Genomic DNA, 17,174 nt, shown 5'->3' with positions numbered 1-17,174 from the left:
TTAGAGTTTCAATGTAACAGAAGCATGGCCAAAATTCTTTTACTTCGATTTCAGATTTTAATAGACTAATACAATGCAGGGAATGTTAACTTGCCAAAAAACATTCTCAGTTTGCTACCAGTAGTTAATGGGTTTGATAATTTCTTTAAAACAATGCAATGGTATTCTATGAGAAATTCTTACATAATGAAATGCATCCATTCTTTTCATGCTCAACATTCAATATACTGCACACTTGTTCTCATAAGGAACTGTGTGAGTACCAACTCCACCCAAGAGTTTAAAAATTCATTATAGTAAACCTCTGCGTACACATCCTACCTAAAACAGCTTCTAGTACTCTGCACATTTAGCCAACATATGATTGATGTGTTGCCAGGAATTCAAAGGGATGGTGAGGGAAGATAAAATTGGTTTGAAAGAGGTTGAATGAGGCAGGATGGAGAACATGAAAAAATAAATGGCAATTCTTTAAACAGTAAGTATGCAGCTTGGAATATGTTCTGTTTCCTCCCAGAACAAACAGTAGCATCTTTCAGTTCTTCCTAGGCTCAGATGAAACAATTGCCTTAAGTCCCATGTATTGGTCTAAAGAGGTCGGTGCGGCACTTGTTCCACCCATACTACCTTCTTCTGCTCATCAGCGACAGCCACACGGACACAGCTGTTGAGAGCATCGAGATCACCCCAGGCCTCAGGAGCAATGATACGATAAAGGCAGGACACTGTCTCCAACTGGGTCTCATCTTTCCGGACACTCTCCAAAAGTTGCTCCTCGGTCGCTCCAAGGCGCTGAAGAGCTTTCCTGAAATTCAAGCCATTTAGGTATGGAAGTCAGAATTTGGAGCTTACTCACAAAGTATGTTTGTGCGCATGTGAAGGAAAGGTTGAAGAACGATGGCCAAAGGAGAAAGAATTGCCAATATAAAGATATGGTGAATAAACACACATTATGTGCCAAATGAAGTGATTTTAGGTGCATCTTTGGTGATTAAAAATAATTGGATAGAAATTCTGCCAGAGAGAAATGCAAGTCATCAAAGTAGCAGTACTTACTTGATTTTCTTGGCATTCTTCTCACCGATGGTGATGAGAATAATGATGGGATAAATGTCCATTGTCAGAAGTTCTTGCACACTCTCCAGGCCCAGATCCAGCCAGGCATGTACATTCTAGAGATAGAATGAGATGTATAACTGCAAAGATCCCATCAAACAATATTTATAATCCTAAGGGAATACACATATTAATCCCTCACCCGATATAACTGCATCTGTACCCAAATACAACATCTGTTGTTGCAGCCTCTAATACCTTTTGCATTAACTGCTCCAGATCCCATCGAGGAACACAAGAGCTGCCATTCAACTCTTTGTTTTCATGGAAGGTTTCTGTGTTCTGAATGTCTGCAGGAGCAGGAAGGACAAAAATGAGAGAGCATAGTTCTGAACAATTGTAGAATCCAAACTAAATCTCTTTTTCTTATGTTTCGTTAAAAGTAATGTTTGGATACATGAGAGAATGAGAAAATCCAGTATCAAGAAATATTCTATGTTCTAGGACAAGATAATTATTTGAGCAGGAACTGGTGAACTCAAAGATGCTTTTTCCAAGTATGTGGGTATATGCATAATTTTTTCTCATGTTTATGTAGTGTTTATTGGAAGTGGTTACCCTTTGAGAGCTGAAAGCAACAAAATTTCATTTTAATGTATGCTGATTAGTGTATATTTAAAGTGACAACATTCTGAAGCAGTAGGTATGAACTTAAATGGACTCCAGAAGATGGTAGAGGACAGGAAGACATGGAGGAACGTTGTCCATGGGGTCGCGATGGGTCGGACACGACTTCGCAATTAACAACAACAACAAAGTAACAACATTATTCTGTTCTGTTGTTCTGTTCTGTTCTGTTCTACTCTACTCTACTCTACTCTACTCTACTCTACTCTACTGTTTTTTGAAAAAGCACCTTTGAGACAAACATGACCTGAATGACGGAGAATCTCCATAGACAGGAACTATGAAGTTTATTGTGAACTCTTCTAGTTCCATCAGCTAGACATTTCCACTAACTTTGTCTCAAGTTCAGATGCTGAGTTTTCTAGGACTTAAACAATATTTTTATGCAAAATTCCACCAAACCCACCTGACCCTTGTATACCTGATGGACATTTTTCAAACTCCCTGGAAAGGCATAGCTTGTCAGCCAGAATCTTCCTCAAAAGTAATGGCACTACAAGTACTGGACGTGGCTGCCCAGGTCTGTAATGCCTGACAAAAGTGTATGGCATCAGACTGACACAATTCCTGGGATTCACTAGAAGGGAAAGAGTAAAGCAATCAGAGAAATAAATGCTTGTGGATTTCATCCACTGCTTGTTTTTTTTCATTTCTAGTTATATTTTAAGAAAGCATATTTGAAGGCATTTATTAAATTGCAGCAATTAAAGATTCTTTAGAATTACAGTCAGGAATAGAAAAACTCAAAACATAATAGCTGCAGTGGGTCTGTAATAAGTAACCTGGTTACCACAGCAAAATGGTTTTTTTTAGAAAATGATCAAGCTTCTAGAAAGTATCAGAGACTTTTTTAAATTAGCCAATTAATTAGTTATCCCCAATAGATGCTTTAGAGTGCAATCCTTGGCATGTATTCTTTAAAAAAAGAAAAAAAAGCTCACTCTGTTGAATTTACCTAGATAAATATTTAAAGAGGTTGTGACCTGTGATAATTTTCAACAACTATAAACAATTTTGCAGTAGTTGAACTTGCCTTTTGGCTTGTTTGACTCTGAGAAACTACATTCCATAGCTGACCAAAGTGGATTGATCCTGTTGCCTGTGCTCACAATACGGACCAATTTGCATTGTGAACTGGAATTCTAAGGGCAAAAGGGAAGGTGTTTTATTAAACCTAGAATGTATAGAGTTATGGCAGTAGTTAGCTGGGCAATTATAGGAGCAATGCTCCTATAAAACAATGTCCCCAAACGACTTTCATGCTAAGCCTTTGTCTCAAGTAATTCTCACCCAGATGCCTTCCACATATTAGTAGAAGAACAAGTCCTATGATAGTGCAACATATCTCGTGTTCCAGGTTGTATTATTAGAGTTCTCTGGGCTGCAGTTTGGGATTACTACTAAAATATCGTCAGTGCAGGACATACAGGGGATGTGAGGTTGTGTAGTATGCAGTAACAATAGCACTTAGACTTATATACCGCTTCACAGTGCTTTACAGCTCTTGCTAAGTAGTTTACAGAATCAGCATATTGACCCAACAATCTGGGTCCTCCTTTTACCAACCTCGGAAGGATGGAAGGATGAGTCAACTTTGAGCCGGTGAGAATCAAACCACTGGCAATCAGCAGAATTAGCCTGCAATACTGTATTCTAACCACTGCACCACCATAAGTCTACATCTGTTAATTGCCCCTTGGTTGGAGTGCCATGATTCAAAGAATTCTTTTTGAATGTTTTGTTAATTCTAAAATTGCTATTCCCATCCATTTCCTAGGTTGTCTGTATGGAGGGAGAACAGTGAAGTATGGAGTTCCTCTTCCTTACCCCCATCTTCATCCAGCTTGGTGGAAATGCATTTTTGTAATTTAGTTAGCAGTCTAAATCAACTTGCAGATTTAACTGCCTAAAGCAAAGTGAAACGTTGCCTCATTACCTTCCGGGAAATCATGTTCTTTTGGGCCAATTCTTGAATGAGGGCAATGAGTTGCTGTTGTGCCCTGTATCAAAGAAACAGGAACAGAAATGTATAAGGCAGAAGGAAACAGATGTGCTTCTACATTAGATCGGCAAGAATGTACCCCCTTTGGACCTACTGAGATGATCATACTCACTGGAAGTAGTTGGGAATGGTACCGGCATCCATGTCTTTCATGGTATAAGGATTCACCTGGCAAGCACTCCACTGAGATTGGCCTTCATACACAGTGTCAGTGACATGCAGAATATTATGGCAATCTACTGAGAGTTCCCCAGGACCCTGTTTCTTAAGGCATAGGTTGGATCGGATATAGAAGGAGTCACCAGATGTCACCAGCTTTGAGTTCAGGTCAGTCAGTAATTTCTTGTAACCTAGTAAGATGAAGTTTGTTGGAAACTGTGAATCTAAGTAGCAATAACACACGTCAGGTGGGACTGAGGGTAAATAAGTGAGAGCAGAGTTACTTCCCAAACAGGTCCTTTGCCTTCCATATTCATGTCCAGTGAGATACTAAAATCAGCTGAATACATTTGAGGCCCAATCAAGAGTATACTGTACAGTATATCCAATTTCCAATTCATCTTTAGGATTCAGGAAAGAGAAACTAGAAATCACAGGAGTGTTCAGGAATTTCCAAAATCACATTATTCTGTCTTTTTCATAATATGTGACCAGAAAGCACTATGTACTCTCAAAGCCATCCAATTGGTGCCAAAGGTGAGGACCTCTTATATCGGCTCTAATTACTCCCTGCATACACTGGATCCGTCAACGTCATCTGTTGCACCAGCTTGAGTGCTAGAAGCCCCAAGCACTAAGTTCCTCAGAATTTTGCTTATTAGGATCTATCAGAAAACCACCCCACCATCCAAAAGCTACAAATAGAATAGAACAGGGGTGTTAAACTGCTGGCCCGCAGGCCAGACGCGTCACGCGGAAGCCGCGCCCACCCTATCGCCAGCAATGGCAAAACTGCCCCGATACGTTGCGCGAAGTCACATGACATCATGAGTTTGACATGTCTGGAATAGAAGAAGGTACCTCCTGGCTAGCATTCTCAGTGCTTACCCTGGCTAAAATGTATTCCCATTTTCTTGATTTCTCAACTGATTTTTCTTAGGATTTGGAAAAAACATAAATGCTGGGAAGGAATTCCTGCATGGAAACACTGAATAGATTCTCCTTTATACTAATTATAATGGAACATGATCCATTCTCTCATTCTCAAATATTATTACATCTTTTACAATAATTTGAGTGGTATAATACAGGAAAGCTTCTTCTCGTTTTCCAGTATGCCACCCTTAAGGGTACTCACAAATCTACTATTTGCCTTACTTCATTGCAGAATCCCACTAAAGCAGTGGTTCTCAACCTTGGCAAAGCTGGCTGAGGAATTCTGGGAGTTGAAGTCCACAAGTCTTAAAGTTGTCAAGGTTGAGAACCCCTGCACTAAAGGGAGAAATACCCGATCACCAGCATGCTTGAATCATACTTTTTTATGACTTTTGTACTTTGAAGCTATCATGTAGGCCAGGGATAGATGGTGTGAGTTATTAACAAAGCCCAATTTCTATTAACTGTATGGCTTATCATGAGATCTAATAGAAGTCATAGCTCAGCCACCTTTAGAGAGACAGACAATAGCCCTTCTCCAAGGGAAGCAAATATCCTTACCCTCCATGTTGTGCTTCACAGACAAGCAGCAAAATCCATTCACTTTTTCCAGGACCCAAAGAGCCTCCTCAAGAGTTGCATCTTCTAAGACAGCTTTGAAACCTGGTTCCATGACTCCATAATCCACCTATACATTCAAAGAACTTGAAATGTTGATCAAAGAGACTCTGTTTGAGGAAGTCAAACACCTGCAACCTGGCTCAGCTCAGAGACAAGAAAGACCTTTCCCACGTTAATCATACTTTTACGGAAATGGTAACAGCTTGACAATACAGAAGGTTTTACAATGGAACTGACAGCTGAACTACATAGCTTAGAGTAGAGTTTCATTCATTTTATGTCCCATGAAATGAGACATGAGACATAAAATTATGGGACATGATTCACTGTTCAGTAAAATCTCATTGTGACAATTTCTCAGCTACTGCCTTGAAATTAGGCCAGTTTGGATGTATGAATAAATCTAAATCAATGGTTCTTAACCTTTTTAATGCCGTGACCCCCAACCGGTTGTAAGTCAAGGACTACTCAACTGGTGCAGCACCGTTTGCAGAATGGGACTTTTGGCGGGCTCAGCAGGGCAGAGAGAGCCTGGACAATTCCTATTGGCTTTTGAAAGCCAATAGAATTAGATTCTATTCAAGAGAGTCTATTCTATTGGCTTTCAAAAGCCAATAGAATAAAAGGGAGTAGCACAGCTAAGGAAAAGGGGAAAAACATGGCGGACTGCGTTGTTTGGCAACCCCCGTGAAATGGTCGTTCGACCCCAAATGGGGTCCCGACCCACAGGTTGAGAACCACTGATCTAAATCCTTCATAATTTGTAAGTGATTATATTATTTATTATTTTATCCCAAATTATATATGTAATGCAAGATGGCAAACATAGCTCATCCTTCTGCCTCCTATTTTCCCCAAAACAACAACCCTGTGAGGTGAGTTGGGGCTAAGAGAGAGTAAATAGCCCAAAGTCACCCAGTTGGCTTTCCTGCCTAAGGGAGGCCTAGAATTCAGTTTCCTGGTTTCTAGGGCAGCATCTTCACCACTGCACCAAACTGGCTCTCTTCTTCCTAGCACATGTTAGTGCATCCTGCCCAATCATTCCCATTTGATTCTCATATAAGCAAAAACAGCAAAGCAAAACAATGGATTTTTGCCTATGGTTTGCTTAGTATGATATCTAAACTGGGATTCATGGCCTTTGTGCTCCTTGACTTAATAGAAAAGCAACAGTCAACCATTACCTTTCAAATATAAAACTAAACAAACTGTGGGAGGTGGTTCCCTGGTTTGTTTAACCACTCACATTACAGAAAAAAAAAAAAACTATGCAAAAGTAGTTAAGCAGTAAGCTTCTTTTTAATCATAAGCTAAAGCTCTGGCTTTACTTTCCAAGAAATTAATTTGTTTCGAGCTAATTATAAAAAAATTACCCTGAAGTATTCCAGTGTTGTGTCACCCTGAAAATTTCACCATCACTGCTCTGACTGGCTGAGTAGATTCTGAGCTTTTCAGAAGCTGGAATTCTAGTTCAATGAATAATAGCAAAACAATCTTACATTGTCTCAGAAATGGCCAGATTGGCAGGGCTGAATTCAGGGAACTAAAGTCTATGCAGCCGAAAGATAGCCAGACTGGAAAAGATCCACAAATCTTTCCAGTACAGGGATGACATTTTCCCAGCCCCAAAACTGCTAATGAATCTCCTGAGGACTACTATGGAATTTTTGTAGCAACCATGATCCATTCTATGGGTTAATGCTGCAGGCTTGCTGGAAGTACCTTCAGCACCACTTAGAATGCTTTACTTTTTCTATTTTGTTTTTTTTCTCTGGCCCTGATTGCCTGTCAGCCGATATAAAATGTTGAGCTTTTCCTTTAGACAGGGATAGGGAGAGAGATGGTGTTAGAATGACAAACGTATCCAGAGAGAAATATGTCACCTTTATACAAATACCTACACTGTGGAGTTTTTTCTTCCAGATGAGCAGCTTTTCTGTTTCCCTACTCTTCTCAATCTAGTTAAAACACGCTTCAGATTGTGACTGGCTGTTAAGGATGATTTGCACGTCTTTTCAGCCAACCAAACAGTGAGCATTGTCCCTTTCTGACTCAGAACAGAGCACAGAGAACTGCCACAATCAGTGTTTGTTAGCTGCCCTTTCAAGCTGGCCCATAACTGGATGCCTTGTCCTGCCTCCTTTGATTCCATTAAGTCGACAGCTTAAACAAATCCTTCCCCTTTTTTTACAACCAGAAAATAAAGCAATAACCACTCAACCTCTTTTTGAGGTATACTGCAATTTTTCATGAACATTTATCCATTGTTTGTGGGAAATCCTAGAGGTAATCTAGTAACCAAACTTTCAAAAGTTTATTATCGTTGTCTATAGTGGCAAACTTACATCATTGTCAACCCCTGTAACCTATAATGTTGCCCTGCTAGCAGTTCTGCATTTGAACCACTTTTCTTAACTTTGATAGAATCTATAAGGGAAGCCAACAAGTTGAGATGTAAGTGAGGAAAAAAAATCCCCTCCAGTGGGAAAACAGACTATTCCTTAAAGCACAAGGTAGCAATATGTTGCAACTTAAACTGCTGAAACAGCTCTAATGGCAAGATACACCCCAGCTGCAAAGCCCTAGCTCAGGTGTGATCAGCAGCTGGTTATGTTCTTCTAGTGCCAGCACTGCATCATCTGGTAGAGCCCACTGTCCCTTAGAGATCTTGCAGAAATGTAGAAGATGGCATACAACAAAGTTGTAGGAATGTCTTACCAGCACAATTTGCTGGCCTGGTGACAAAGACATCTCATCAGCAATAGATCCAGGAGTGACTCGATGAATGAAGATGCCAGTCTGGTTGCCCCCAGTGATGCTGATCTGCTCCAACAAGGCATCAGCTTGGAAGGCAATAGTTGTGATACGGCTTGGAAAGCGCTGGGCAAGTCGGCGGCGCATGGGTACACTAAGAGGAGAACAAAGCAGACAGGATAAAGTCCATATAGGTTCTGGCTCCTCCCACTGATGCATCTCTCCAACTTTAGACTGGCTTCTATGCTGGTCTTAACTGAGCAGGAACACTTATCTGTGGCTACTCAATGTGTAGATTAAATCAAATTTAGATCAAGGAAAGCTATTATGGACTTGAAATGTCCATCATCAGATATTATATATCAGTGGCAGGGAATATTTTGGGATTGATTTATATATTTGAATTTTTTATAGTATGTTATGGATATTTGCATGAAATGGCTATAATAGGGAGGGTTGCCTATAATAAAATAGTATGTATGGCCAATTACAAATATCTGTTTACCTATGACAGAGTGGTAGTCAATTGCTCTCTACTTTGTAGGCTCTATCGCTCCAGTTTACTCTTGCTATTTTATTCTCATCTTTTTTGCTGGGCTTGTTTGCAGGGATTTGTCTTTTTTTAAAATTTTCTTAGAATGCTGAAAGGGCCAGAGGCAATATTTAAATTAAAAGTGGTGCTTTGCTTTACTCTGCAGGCTGTCAGCTTCCTATTAAAAATATTTAAGTAGCTTTTAAAAATATGGGGCAGAGGAAGAAAACTAAGCACGCGCTTTGACCTTTGTAAATATAAAACTTTTAACATTTTCCTGCCATCTAGTAGCTACCAGATTTTGCTGCCCACTCTAGTTTTAAATAATGATACAGTACCTTGGCAGTTGTTCTGCATAAATCAAGCAAATGACACATCTCTAATCTCTACTGGACACGAATAGGCAACACTCAAGAGAGTAGGGCAATGGCCTGTAGGCACGCTTTTATTTAAACCAGGCTTATTCATTTGCAGAAAGTAGCCACAATGGGAAAGGGTTTGTCGGAGACCTGGAATAAAAGACTGTTTCTTTGTCACACATTAATAGACATAAAAGGACACCAATAATGCTGTGAAGCAATGCCTCAAAAGAACAGAGGAAATAATCAGAACACAAAGTCATTTCCAAGACCTCACATTTTATCCCTTAAAGAAACCTTTTGTGAACATATACAGATACAATCGAGCCCAACATTTCTATTGCTAAGCAAAACAGTTGTTAAGTGAATTTGGCCCATTTCATGATCTTTCTTGCCGCAGTGGTTAAGTGAATCACTGTAATTGTTAACTTAGTAACATAACTGTTAAGTGAATCTAACTTCCCCATTGACTTTGCTTGCTGGAAAAAGATAATAACAAGACCCTGGGACACTGTAACTGTCATCAATACATGCCAGTCGCCAAGTGTCTAAATTTTTATTATGTGACCATGGGGATGCTGTAACCACTGTGTGAAAAATGATCATAAGTCACTTTTTTCAATGCCGTGGAAATGGTCACTAAATGAATGGCTGTAAGATGAGGATTACCTATACTTATGTATACAGTCCCATGACTCTGAGTTACTCTTAAATAGAATTATGTCTATAGAATCACACATTTTCTTTGTTGCCTGAATAAAAAATTATTTTATATTTTTCATATTTGCCTTCTGTAGATTCCTTGGCTAACAATCACAGTTTGTCGTTGAGTTACTCCTCACATGTATGGATATTGTAGATGTAACAGATACAGATTGCCTCCCTTCATTAAAAAAAAAAAGCAAGCTTCTGGCTTTCTATATGAAAAAAAGTGGAAACAGACACAGGTTTTCCCTATATATTGCCTGTTAATGCAGCCTTGCACTGTGTTGGCTTTTTTGGCAGCTGCAACACACTGCTAGCTCATATTTAAGTGATTATCCACTAGGACAGGGCTTTTCAACCAGTGGTACGAGTACCACCTGTGGTACATTGACACCTGGCAGGTGGTACGCGACCATCCTAGAAAAGTGATAGCGGGGGAGGGGAATGAGCTGAACCAGTGGCAGCACTGCACAAGCCTGAGCGAGAGACGGCTGGAGCTGCAGGGCTGTCAGGGCTCAGCGGAAGTGCCAGGATCAGTGCTGCTTTCCAGCTGATCAGCGCTTCTTCGGGGCTGTCAGGGCTCAGTGGAAGCACCAGGATCAGCGCCAGACTCCATCTGGAGCTCGGCGCTGATCCTGGTGCTTCTGCTGAACCCTGAAGAAGCACCAATCAGCTGGAAAGCCACACTGATCCTGATGCTTCTGCTGAGCCCAGCACTGATCAGCTGGAATTTTGCAGCATCTCCAGGGTCTTGTGATTTACATTCAGATGCTTGGCAACTGATTCATATTTATGATGGTCACAGTGTCCCAGGGTCATGTGAAGTGACCAAAACCTGCTGCAACCACCCAGGTGGGGGATGTTTGGAATAAAAACCAAACACCCCCCACCCTACCCCCGCTACCAATCCTCAACAAAAATGTTCACAACAATGAAAACCTCGGACAGGAGGAAGAGCGCCACCGGGTGCTGTCTTGCTCGGTTGTGGCTTGGAGGGCACTTTTTTCAGTGCCATTGTAACTTTGAACAGTCACTAAGTGAACTGTTGTAAGTCGAAGACTACCAGTACTTTATCACTTTTTTCCTTTTTTTTTTTTTGGTCATCAAGTTTTTGACACCTTGCTAGGCGACTGGTGGTACTTGGATGTTGCCATATTCTAAAAGTGGTACAATGGGTGAAAAGATTGAAAAGCCTTGCACTAGGACTCCAAGATCCCTCTCACAGTTACTACTATTGAGCGCTGGTACCAGCTATACTGTACCAGTGCATTTGGTTTTTCTTGCCTAAATGTATGTAGAACCTTACTTTTTTCACCATTAAATTTCATTTTGTTAGCACCCAATGTTCATGTCTGTCAAGATCCTTCTGTATCTTAAGCCTATCTTCTGGAGTGTTGGCTATTCCTGCTAGCTTGGTGTCATCTGCAAATTTGATGAGTTCCACATATATCTCACCCAAATCATTGACAAAGATGAAGAGCACTGGGGCTAAAACAGAGCCTTAAGTTACCCCACTGCATACTTCCCTCCATGTAGATCAGTTCCATTAAGGACCGTAGGCTGAGTATGGCCGGTCAGCCAGCTACAAATCCATCTGGTGGTGATGCTGTCTAAGCCATATTTTTCTATCCTATCAAGTAGTAGGTTGTGGTCTACTTTATCACATGCCTTGCTGAAGTCCAAGTAAATTATATCCACAGCAATCCTCTGGTCCACTAATTTTGTCACCTGGTCAAAGAATGCAATAAGATTTGTCTGGCATGATCTGTTTTTGACAAACCCATGTTGGCTTTTGGTAATGATTTTGTTTGCCTCTAGGTGTTCGCTGGTTCGTTGCTTGATTATCTTTTCCAGAATCTTCCTAAGTATTGAGGTGAGGCTGATAAGTCTGTAGTTTCCTGGAGCTATTCCCCCCCCCCCTTTTTTTTTGAAGATGGGAACTGCATCAGCTCTTTTCCAGTCCTCTGATAGTTCCCCAGTGTTCCAGGATCTTTGAAAGATATAGTTCAGTGGTTCTGAGATCACATCTGCCAGTTCCTTCAGAACCTTGGGGTGTAGTCTATCTGGTCCTGGTGATTTAAACTTGTCTAGGGTGTACAGCAGCTCACTTTCCATTTTCTTGCCTATTTTAACTTGTGTTTCTAATCTGTTTTTTGATAGGTTGGAGTGTTTCTTCCCTTTGTGTAAGATGGATGCAAAAAATGAGTTGAGTAGTTCTGTTTTCTCTCTGTGGCTTGTCACCTTCTTGCCACTTTCTCCCGCTAAAGGGCCAATCGTTCCCTTGACTTTTTTTCTTGTTTTTTACACGTTGAAAGAAGCTTTTTTTATTATTATTTTTGACCGTAATACATTATAAAATAAAACCATGTCACTGGAGTCTGTGTGTTTACCTCTCAGAGATGCAAGGGTCTATGTGGAGCCAGAGGGAAGAACCATCTGTAAGAAAGATACATTCAAACACAGGAGAGCAAAGCAATCAATGGTTGGTTTTTAGCCCAAGATTAGTAAATAATATTCAACACACACTCATTGTATTTTTCCCTGCCTTGCTAGATACGAGTTCCCAATTTTTTTCTCCTTAAGGAAGAAAAACAATGGGAGGAAAATTGAACATGGTTTTCAAGAGCAAAAGCGGAAATAAGTTTTCCATATTGTAGGGGTTTATCGTAGGAAAAAAGGAGAAACAAAAAGTATAGGCCTTCCAGGTCTTCCCTAATTTTGGCCAAGCTGGCTAAGTATCCAGAGGTCAAAAAGCTCTGGAAAGCACCAGGCTGATTTGTACCTTCCCTCCCCCCCCCACCTTTAACACAGATTTAAATCTGAACAACATCTTTAAAACTAATTTGCTGTTACTTATGTTACGAATTTGCTTTCACATATGTGGACTTTAGCAAATAGATCCTTTCAAGTGGCACTGCTAGAATCTCTTTTGGACCAAAAAAAAAAAAAAAAAAAAGCAGGTTCACGAATACATTAAGGAGGGCATTTTTTCCTTCCTCTTCCATAGGCCAGAAAAAACAAGGAAAATGTTTTCCCTGTGGGAAACTCTTACCATCTCTCCCCATATCATATTCAAAAGAGGAATCCCTCCCTTTCTCTTCAGCTGAGATGAGAGAAAACTCCTCGTCCAGGAACTCCTGAGAACTGTTTCAGGAAGAGACATAAAAGAGAGGGAAATAACAACATGTGAATGGAAAAAACAAAAGCTGTCAGAGTTTTCCCATTCTTTTTGGAGGCTGTGAGGACAGTCAAGAGCATTATCTGAAGTGACTTCCAGACTGAAGGCCTGGTGTGATTTGGAGCTGCCTTGGATGGGCATTTTATTCTGAGGGGAACCTGGGCCACAACCTTTATTTGACAATCTATTGTACAGGGAGCCCTCAACTTACAACCATTAGTTTAGTTCTGTTTAAAGTTACAATGGCACATGGTCAAAATTTGGACGCTTGATAACTGGTATGTATTTGTGACAGTTGCAGTGTCCTGGGGTGACATGATACTTTTAGTGACCTTCTGGCCAGGAAAGTCAATGGGGAAGCCAGATTCACTTAACAACCATGTTAACTAACTTAAAAGTGCAGTGATTCATTTAACAACTGTGGCAAGAAAGATCATAAAGTGGGGCAAAATTCACCTAACAACTATCTTGCTTAGCAACAGAAATGTGGGAGTCATTAATGGTCATAAGTTAAGGACCATAGTATTGAATACTTCAGAAGTGTGGGCCAGGACACTTGCTTTCTTTTCCCCTTTTCCAAGCTCTTAGCAAACCTTTGTCTTTTTAAATGTTTAATTGAAAGTGAGGTCCATCATAGCTGAATGACTGACACTCCTCTAAATCAGGTAGAATGATGGGAGAAACATTCAAGATAGGAGTCCTTTCAGATGTGTCTCTCCTTCCAGCCATACCCTATCTCAATTACTTATAGGAAAATGATGAATCTTCTTTTTCATTATTATTATTTTGTATGTCTGAATTTTACTTGTATTTCATTTTTATAATTATTGGACATTTCTCTATGTGATACGTAATACCATACATGATTGGACTGTATTTTTTTAAAAAATAAAGAATATATCAAGAATTGTTTCTCTTTTGTGTGTGTGTGGGGGGGGGGAGGGAGGACACTCCAGCAGAGTCAAATCAGCCATTTTCAGAATTTTTGGCATGCCAGGACCAAGAGGTTTTCCTCAGTGATCTAGTTCAAAGGATAAAGGGATATGTCTTTTGGCCTTTTGAGACATATTTTAAAGTTCAAAAGATCACCATAGCTGTTTCAGTCATGAGCCAGGGATATTCTTAGTCACATCTCCATATTTATTTGATTGAATATATAATTCGACATATATTATTTTATGTAATAGTAGTAAAGTTGGAAGGGACCTTGGAGGTCATCTAGTCCAACCCCCTGCTCAGGCAGGAAACCCTCCATCATTTCGGACAAATGGCTGTCCAGTCTCTTCTTAAAAACTTCCAGTGTTGGAGCATTTACTGCTTCTGGAGGCAGGCTGTTCCACTGATTAATTGTTCTCACTGTCAGGAAGTTTCTCCTTAGTTCTAGGTTGCTTCTCTCCTTGATTAGTTTCCACCCGTTGCTTCTGGTCCTGCCTTCAGGTGCTTTGGAAAATAGCTTGATTCCCTCTTCTTTATGGCAGCCCCTGAGATATTGGAATACTGCTATCATGTCCCCCCTTGTCCTTCTCTTCATTAAACTAGACATACCCAATTCTAGCAACAGTTCCTTATATGTTTTAGCCTCCAGTCCCCTAATCAATGTTACATATTATTTTATATTATACCGTATAAATAAAAGCTTTAGAAATGCAACAGCCTGACAAAGAATTGTTACCACTTAGATTGTTTGCAAGAAATAACAATTCAATCTGCACAATTACTTTCAACATTCTCTTATTACCTCTGTGCCCAAAAGGGCCATCTTAAATTTTAAGTGTTGCACGCAGCTTCCAAACAGTATTGGTGAGCCTCCACCTCTCACAAACCTCTTTTGGTTACATTGCAGTGAAATGGACTGTCAAGAAACATAGCATCATTGTATGCAGCTTTAGGATATTTTTAACCTGTTAAATCCTTCCAAGATGAGGGAAAATAGCAATAACAATAGCACTTAGATTTATATACAGTGTTTTATCGCACTCTTAGAGAGGTTTACAATGTTAGTATATTGTCCCCAACAATCTGGGTCTTCATTTTACTGACTTCAGAAGGATGGAAGGCTAAGTCAACCTTGAGCCAGTCAGGATTGAACGTCTAGCTGTGGGCAGAACTAGCCTGCAATGTTGCATTCTAATCACTGCACCACCATAGCTCCTCCAGAAACAAAACTGGAAATCGTAGCCCTGTCACAGGATATTCATCATCCACTATTACAAAGTTACCCACCTTGTTCTTAACCTGTCATAAATAACAGTTAACAGAATAACAGAGCTGGAAGGAACCTTGGAAGTCTTCTATTAGAATAGGTCCATTTAATTCTAGTGGAACTAAATACCTGAATGATTGGAGATTAGATTTTATTTCACAGACTCCAATAGAACATGAAGACTTAAAAGAGTCAGTTTTTACCTCTCAACAGACTTAAAAGAGTCAGTTTTTACCTCTCAACATTGTGAGAGATAAACAAGTGAAACATTTGAGCCCAGCACAGAGAAAAAAAACTAGAATGTTCTTTGTCGTATCTGCAAACTCAGTCTAGCACAAAATATGATATGCCTCCACAAAAACCTGAAATAGTTACCTCCAAGAAAGCGAGTTGTCTTGCATGGCTCTTCTCTGTAGAGAAAGTTTACAAGGTGGGATTGGGCTGCATGATTGGAAACTGTCCCTTTGTTCATGACTTGACCAAGACTACAAAATAAAAGGATAGTCAGGTCATAAGTACCGTCCATTGTGATTGAACTCAAATTTCCTCATTCAGAGCTATTCCCAAGTTTTCCCTGCATACTTTTGCACAGCAGACCTTTGGTCAACTTCACGAGCAGGGGTCACCATCCCTCCTTACCCATGAAATTAAAGAAGATACAAAAGTGTGAGGTGGGTGGAGGATTGAAATGCACACCTCTGATGTGCTCATCAAGCTGTCCTGACTGTCTTCCCGAGGATAGATGGCATGCATTCGTATTAGGGGCTGCTTTCTCTTTGGACAATGGTCCTTGGGTTCAATGATGGGAGGCCCACTCCTTGATACCTAAGGAAATAGAAAGGGTCCCCTCAGAAGGATATCTTGATTTACGAGACAGAGAAGAGTCTGTGAGGCTTACATGGCAAACCACCATCTTTCATATGTCGTGATTGCCAACAAATGACAACAGATGACCCATAGATAACTGGCTTTCACTTCTCACAATAATTTCGATCAACTAAGGATTTCATGTAATGCTTTTTTTTTGATAAAATAAACTGCTGTAGATTAAGTCACCAGCCTTAGCTATACCCTTGCCACATGAAGTATTTCCTCTAGTAATAGGGATAGTATCAGTTGTAACACATATTGGGCAGTACATCACAAGTGCATGCAAAGACCAGTTTCATCCCAAGCATGCTCATGCTATTCCATCCTAGTTAGAATATATAATCTAGTCCAAATGTTGCAAGCCAGTGTACCTTGCAAACCACCTAGGACAGTGGTAGCGAACCTATGGCACGGGTGCCAGAGGTGGCACGCAGAGCCCTTTCTGTGGGTACGCGCACCGTCGCCCCAGCCCTAGGCCTTCAGCTGGGTTTTATAAAACTTTTTCACTTTAGGCCTCCACTGCTGTGTGCAAAAAAAAAAGGTTCAATCAGTCAATTTCAATTTCTCGTGGGGAAAAAAAAAGATCTTGCAAAGTTGGAATTGATTGAATTTTTTAGTCCCACCCAGTCTGCTGTTACCACTGCAGCCACGCCCAGCCAATAGGCCACACCCAGCCAATGGGCCACACCCAGCCAATGGGCCATACCCAGCCGGCACTCGACAATGCATAAGTGGGTTTTGGGTTGTAGTTTGGACACTCGGTCTCTAAAAGGTTCGCCATCACTGACCTAGGAGATACACACAGTGCATTAATATCCTGTTTGATGAAACTGTAATTCAGTGAGTCATGAAAGAGAACAGTGTGAAGGTCTGTAAAATGACCTTGGGAGACAGAAGGAAGAGTCAGCAGGTAAGACAACCATCATGCAAAAGATATATTTCAGCCCACAGAAGCAGAAGGGACCCTCCCTAGTTTTCTGCAAAGTAAAAGAGGAGAGAAATACTTTCAGATTTGCAAGATTCTGTTACAATAATCTCACAATAAAGATTATGCTAGTACTTATTATTTATGGTCCTTATCTTGAAGGAAACAGCAATTTAAAAAGAAATTA

At 40.4% G+C, this 17,174-nt stretch overlaps 1 protein-coding gene across 8 annotated transcripts in view; it reads right to left on the bottom strand.

The window, feature by feature from the left end:
- Positions 1–37: 37 nt before the first annotated feature.
- The window catches only part of CARD14 (caspase recruitment domain family member 14), a 28,231-nt gene continuing 11,094 nt past the window's right edge, over positions 38–17,174 (bottom strand). For 5 of the 8 annotated variants that reach the window (XM_039345864.1, XM_039345892.1, XM_039345875.1 and 2 more), the window contains 13 exons: positions 15,889–16,017; positions 15,568–15,677; positions 12,864–12,955; positions 12,202–12,247; positions 8,180–8,369; positions 5,402–5,528; positions 3,858–4,095; positions 3,680–3,743; positions 2,777–2,885; positions 2,150–2,320; positions 1,315–1,406; positions 1,057–1,172; positions 38–805 (listed from right to left, as the gene is read on the bottom strand). In XM_039345864.1, coding sequence (XP_039201798.1) covers positions 589–805; positions 1,057–1,172; positions 1,315–1,406; positions 2,150–2,320; positions 2,777–2,885; positions 3,680–3,743; positions 3,858–4,095; positions 5,402–5,528; positions 8,180–8,369; positions 12,202–12,247; positions 12,864–12,955; positions 15,568–15,677; positions 15,889–16,017 — 1,701 coding nt within the window. In that variant the 3' untranslated portion in view covers positions 38–588. Of the gene's footprint in view, positions 806–1,056; positions 1,173–1,314; positions 1,407–2,149; positions 2,321–2,776; positions 2,886–3,679; positions 3,744–3,853; positions 4,096–5,401; positions 5,529–8,179; positions 8,370–12,201; positions 12,248–12,863; positions 12,956–15,567; positions 15,678–15,888; positions 16,018–17,174 lie in introns of those variants that run through there. The other 3 variants (XM_039345884.1, XM_039345905.1, XM_039345913.1) reach the window with 3 other exon arrangements.

Source organism: Crotalus tigris, unplaced genomic scaffold (genome assembly GCF_016545835.1).
Source record: "Crotalus tigris isolate CLP2741 ecotype Arizona unplaced genomic scaffold, ASM1654583v1 scf7180000017551.9496454, whole genome shotgun sequence".
Lineage (NCBI taxonomy): Eukaryota > Metazoa > Chordata > Lepidosauria > Squamata > Viperidae > Crotalus > Crotalus tigris.
Note: the sequence above shows the minus strand (reverse complement) of the source record. Positions and strands in the feature narration are given on the sequence as shown.